This window comes from Tachyglossus aculeatus, chromosome 2 (assembly GCF_015852505.1).
Source record: "Tachyglossus aculeatus isolate mTacAcu1 chromosome 2, mTacAcu1.pri, whole genome shotgun sequence".
In the NCBI taxonomy this organism is placed as follows: domain Eukaryota; kingdom Metazoa; phylum Chordata; class Mammalia; order Monotremata; family Tachyglossidae; genus Tachyglossus; species Tachyglossus aculeatus.
In genome coordinates this window covers 107664591-107670590 of record NC_052067.1, presented here as the reverse complement: position 1 = coordinate 107670590, position 6000 = coordinate 107664591, and the positions used below count along the sequence as shown (strand labels likewise).

The 6000-nt window shown below is 43.5% G+C and overlaps 1 protein-coding gene across 1 annotated transcript in view; it reads right to left on the bottom strand.

The window, feature by feature from the left end:
* Window positions 1-865: 865 nt before the first annotated feature.
* MTRF1 (mitochondrial translation release factor 1) overlaps window positions 866-6000 on the bottom strand; it is a 43084-nt gene continuing 37949 nt past the window's right edge. Inside the window, exons 9-10 of the mRNA XM_038771102.1 lie at window positions 3275-3373; window positions 866-1370 (exon numbers count right to left, since the gene is read on the bottom strand). Coding sequence (XP_038627030.1) covers window positions 1251-1370; window positions 3275-3373 — 219 coding nt within the window. The 3' untranslated portion in view covers window positions 866-1250. The remainder of the gene's footprint in view (window positions 1371-3274; window positions 3374-6000) is intronic.

Genomic DNA, 6000 nt, shown 5'->3' with positions numbered 1-6000 from the left:
CGTCAACAGAAATGGGAAAGTCAGGGAGAGGACAAGGTTTGGGAGGGAAGACAAGGAGTTCAGTCTTCAACATGTTGAGCTTTAGGTGGCGGGCAGACATCCAGATGGAGATGTCCTGAAGGCAGGAGGAGATGCGAGCCTGGAGAGAGGGGGAGAGAGCAGGGGCAGAGATGTAGATCTGGGTGTCATCAGCGTAGAGATGATAGTTGAAGCTGTGGGAGCGAATGAGGTCACCAAGGGAGTGCGTGTAGATTGAGAACAGAAGGGGACCAAGCACTGAACCTTGGGGAACCCCCACAGTAAGAGGATGGGAGGGGGAGGAGGAGCCTGCAAAAGAGACTGAGAAAGAACGATGATGATGACAGTATCATCATCACCAATGATATTTACTGAGTGCTTACTGAGTACAGAGCACTGTACTAACCACTTGGCAGAATATAATACAGTAGAGTAGGTAGATACAAGCGCTTAGTACAGTGCTCTGCACACAGTAAGCGCTCAATAAATATGATTGAATGAATGAATGAATATATCCCCTGCTCGCAATCAACTGTCATACTGTATTTCCCGAAACGCTTAGTACAATGCTGTAATAATAATAATAATAATATTAATAATGACATTTATTAAGCACTTACTATGTGCAAAGCACTGTTCTAAGCGCTGGGGAAGTTACAAGGTGATCAGGTTGTCCCACGGGGGGCTCACAGTCTTCACTCCCATTTTACAGATGAGGTAACTGAGGCACAGAGAAGTTAAGTGACTTGCCCAAAGTCACCCAGGTGACAAGTGGTGGAGCCGGGGTTTGAACCCATGACCTCTGACTCCAAAGCCCGGGCTCTTTCCACTGAGCCACACCGCTTCGCACAGTAAGTGCTCAATAAATGCTTAGGCTAGAGGCCTCATTTTAGAAATAGAATAAAACACAGAACTAAAATAAACTTTCAGATGGTAATCTCAGAGTACTTCATAAGTATACCCTCCCGGATCCTCAGAGAATGTTGAGACAGAGGAGAAGGGTGGGAAGTGGAGGGGGGAATCAATACAAGTTACAGATGAATAAATGCAAAGACCAAATGACGACCTGTAGGTAGGAAATATTTTCTAAATAAAATGTTGTGGGTTTTTTTGTTGTTGGTGGTGGTTTTTTTTAATGAAGTTAATTTGAACACTTTCAACCACATTTCTCTAATTATTTCATTTTGACCTGGCTAAGACTCCAGCAGGCTTCTATTTGACATTAAATCCATTTAGCTGCTCTCCTGGGATGATTTGAAGTTATCCAGAAGTTCAACAACTGCTTCTTCATTTGCTGAGAGCAGCAGATTGTGGATTAGCATGTCCAGAGGCCTCTCACCACCTAGAAACTCCTGGCAAAATAAGAACAATGTATTAACTATGAAAAGAAACACTGCCTGGATTTAAAAAAAACCTAAAAGATATGAAGGTTTGTGCTGAACACTGAACCTACTACTTCCTATGGGAAAAAAAAGGCTATTTATAAAAGCAGGTTAAGCTGAAGGTGGTTGGCCAAAAATGCACTACATTATGAACCTAATTCAGCTCAGTCCAGTCTACTTTGGGCAACCTTTTAATTTTGACAGGGTAGCAAAATGATTTTGTGGACCATTTCAGGCTGGGCGATCATTTAGACCTACTCGCATAAATGTAGGCAAAAAGGTAAGATCAGTCACATTAGCTCCGACTCAAAACTACTCAACCACCAAACTGAGCCACGAGAAGCAGCGTGGCTCAGTGGAAAGAGCACGGGCTTTGGAGTCAGAGGTCACTGGTTCACATCCCGGCTCCGCCAATTGTCAGCTGTGTGACTTTGGGCAAGTCACCTAACTTCTCTGTGCCTCAGTTACCTCATCTGGAAAATGGGGATTAAGACTGTGAGCCCCCCGTGGGACAAACTGATCACCTTGTAACCTCTCCAGCACTTAGAACAGTGCTTTGCACATAGTAAGCACTTAATAAATGCCATTATTATTATGTCACATGAACATTGTGTTCACATTGGAGGGATCGATGGGAAAGGGATGAAAGTAGGTCAGGATACTGAAAGATTTCTGCAAAGTTGTGATGCTAAGAAAGTTTGCCAGTTAAATGGATACATTCCCATTTCTAAATAAAATGTTGTGGGGTTTTTTGTTGTTGGTGGTGGGGACTGTCTCTATATGTTGCCAACTTGTACTTCCCAAGCGCTTAGTACAGTGCTCTGCACACAGTAAGTGCTCAATAAATACGATTGATGATTCCCTCCTTCTTTTAAAGGTCAAGGGGCAGGGGTAAGGAGTTGGAAAGTTGTTCGGGGGAGGGGGTTCTAGAAGTTCTGAGTTTAGGGTGTGCATCTTTCTGCCACAGAGCCCAGGCTATTGCTCTTGCCTCAACCTGCCGTCTCCCTGCTCCATTTTCCCACCTTTCCATTTCCCATTCTATTCAGAAGTAGTTGGGCTCCACGCTCTTGATATCCATAGTTCTGGGACTCTCGCGGAGGGTCTTTAGCATAAGATTCTAGGCGTTTTGTCGGAACAGCTGAACGTACCGCTGCCGTTAGTGCTCAGCATCTGTGTAGCCTCCAAGAAAAGGCTCAGAATGCATTGTTAATAGGGTCACCCAAGTGAATGGGGATCCACATGGAGACAAATTATTGGCTTTGAATTATGAGAAATAGATTGAAAAAATTTCACAGAATCTGCCTGAATTGCACGTTTCCTAACGACAGCTCAGTTACCTCATCTGGAAAATGGGGATTAAATCCTACTCTCTCCTACTTCTGTGAGCCCCATGTGGACAGGGACTGTGTCCAACTGATTAATTTGCATCTATGCCAGTGCTTCGAACAGTGCTTGGCACATAGTAAGCGTTTAACAAGTACAATAATGATTATTAGAAGGGATGTGAGGCTGGGGTGCCTCTGAAAAATTTTGGGGAAAACCCCAAAAAACAATACATATAGATAGATAGATAGATATGTAGACAACACACTTGCTATATGTAGACACAGCCACTGCTTCAAACTGGCATGGTCATGTATCATTCAAAATGAGCCATTTGAAAAAAATCAGCCGTAACCATGATTCCTTATAAATTCAGAACAGACCTGGAAAGTCATAACTCAGACCAGCAAAACCTGCAAACTGATTTCAGACCGACTCCAGCTAACAAGACTTCTTACTGTTCTTGGGTAACATTAAGAAACAACAGCAGTAAACTGTCATTTACTTTGTTTGCAAATGACAGTAGGTTAATTTATAATCAGTAAAATTACCTTGATATTGCGAATGTCATAAGAAATCCTATGGTCTGTGACTCTGTCCTGAGTGAAGTTATAGGTTCGAATTCTCTCCGACTGGGCTCTGGTTCCTACCTAGGCATCGACAAAAGGCAAATATTGATTTCACATCAACTTCAATGGCCCAAATCACTGTTCAATCAATGGAATTTATTGAGGGCTGTAAACTCATTGTGGACAGGGAATGTGTCTGTTTACTGTTATAGTGCACTCTCCCAAGCACTTAGTACAGTGCTTTGGACACAGTAAGTGCTCAATAAATATGACTGAATGAGTTAATGAAAGGGCTTACTGTGTGCCCAGCACTGTACTAAGCACTTGAGAGAGTGCAAAGCAACAAGAGTTGGTAGACACTTTCCCTGCCTGCAACGAGCTTACCGCTAAGGCCGTCTGGTGTCCTGCCAGGAGAGATGAAAAGCTGCTTGTACTTCCCAAGCGCTTAGTACAGTGCTCTGCACACAGTAAGCGCTCAATAAATATGATTGATTGATTGATTGCTACTTTTCTCCCTTTTTGATGACAGTTTGGGCTGCCTGAGGCCCTGTCCTTCTTGGAGAGCTGCCACTGCTTGGAAGGCACCTAGGCAGGGGTCTGGGACCAGTCAGAGAGGTCTTGTTGGGGGAAGGGGGCGTTGGTCAATAATATCGGAAGAGCAACGTGGCTTAGTGGAAAGAGCCCAGGCTCTAATCCCAGCTCTGCCACTTGTCAGCTGTGTGACTTTGGGCCAGTCACTTAACTTCTCTGCACCTCAGTTCCCTCATCTGGAAAATGGGGATTAGGACTGTGAGCCTCACGTGGGACAACCTGATTACCCTGTATCTACCCCAGCGCTTAGAAGAGTGCTTGGCACATAGTAAGTGCTTAACAAATACCATTATTATTATATTTATTATTAATAATAATGGCATTTATTAAGCACTTACTATGTGCCAAGCACTCTTCTAAGCACTAGGGAGGTTACAAGGTGATCAGGTTGTCCCATGGGGGAGCTCACAGTCTTAATCCCCATTTTACAGATGAGGGAACTGAGGCACAGAGAAGTTAAGTGAGTTGCCCAAAGTCACACAGCTGACAATTGGCAGAGCTGGGATTTGAACCCATGACCTCTGACTCCAAAGCCCATGGTCTTTCCACTGAGCCACGCTGCTTCGATGCTCAATGCTTCGTTGAGCATTTACTGTATGCAGAGCACTGTACTAAGCGTTTGGGAGAGGTCACTATAAGAATAAGCAGACACATTCCTTGTCCACATGAGCTTACAGTCTAGAGGGGGAGACAGACATTATTATAAATAAATAAATTACAGCTATATATGTAAGTGCAGTGGGACTGGGACGAGGAGGGGGGGATGAATAAAGGGAGGAAGTCAGGAGGATGCAGAAGGGAGTGGGAGTAGAGGAAAGGAGGGCTTAGGCAGGGAAGGCCTTGTGGAGGAGTTGTGCCAGTGTGGCTCAGTGGAAAGAGCACGGGCTTGGGAGTCAGAGGTCATGGCCACATGTCTGCTGTGTGACCTTGGGCAATGTCACTTAACTTCTCTGAGCCTCAGTGACCTCATCTGTAAAAAGGGGATTAAGACTGTGAGCCCCACGTGGGACAACCTCATCACCTTGTATCCCCCCCCCCAATGCTTAGAACAGTGCTTTGCACATAGTAAGTGCTTAACAAATGCCATCATTATTATTACTATTAATAAATAAGGCTCTGAAGTGAGAGGGAGTCATAGTCGGATATGAGGAGGCAGCAGTGCTACATGCAGTACCACCTCTATTTTGGGCCCTGCCACTGCACAATGCCCATGGGGAGAGGTGGTGAACAGAAAGAGACTGTTTTTCTTCAGTCTCAGAAAGAGACTGAACAGAAAGAACAGAAACAGAAAGGGTAGAACTTCCCCTCATCCCATCTCATCCTACCCTGGGGGAATCATTGCCTTAAACCCCTAAGCCCCCTAGGAATGGTCCTGACAGGAACCTCACCCCAGACGAATCTGAAACATCAATCAATCAATAATTAACTAAGTGCAAATCGCTGTCCTAAGCACTTGAGGGAGTAAAATAGATGATACAAGGTCCCTGCTCACAACTTAAAAGGAAAGACGGGCAGATAAAAAGGATTGACAAACAGTGGGAGAAAGAGAAAGAACTAGTCTAGAAGAGGTAGTAACGTAAGTATGTCAGGCTGAAATATCTTAGAATAGGGCTTAGAACAGTGCTTGGCATCATCATCATCAATCGTATTTATTGAGTGCTTACTGTGTGCAGAGCACTGTACTAAGCGCTTGGGAAGTACAAGTTGGCAACATATAGAGACAGTCCCTACCCAACAGAGGGCTCACAGTCTAAAAGGGGGAGACAGAGAACAAAACCAAACATACTAACAAAATAAAATAAATAGAATAGATATGTACAAGTAAAATAAATAAATAGAGTAATAAATATGTACAAACATATATAACTTGGCACATAGTAAGCACTTAACAAATACCATCGTTATTATTATTATTATTATTATTATTATTATTATTATTATTATTATATCTGAGTAATTTAAAATGGGGATTACCTTGTATAATAATGATGGCATTTGATAAGTGCTTACTATGTGCCAAGCACTGTTCTAAGCACTGGGGGATATAAAGTAATGAGGTTGTCCCACATGGGGCTCACTGTCTTAATCCCCATTTTACAGATGAGGTAACTGAGGCA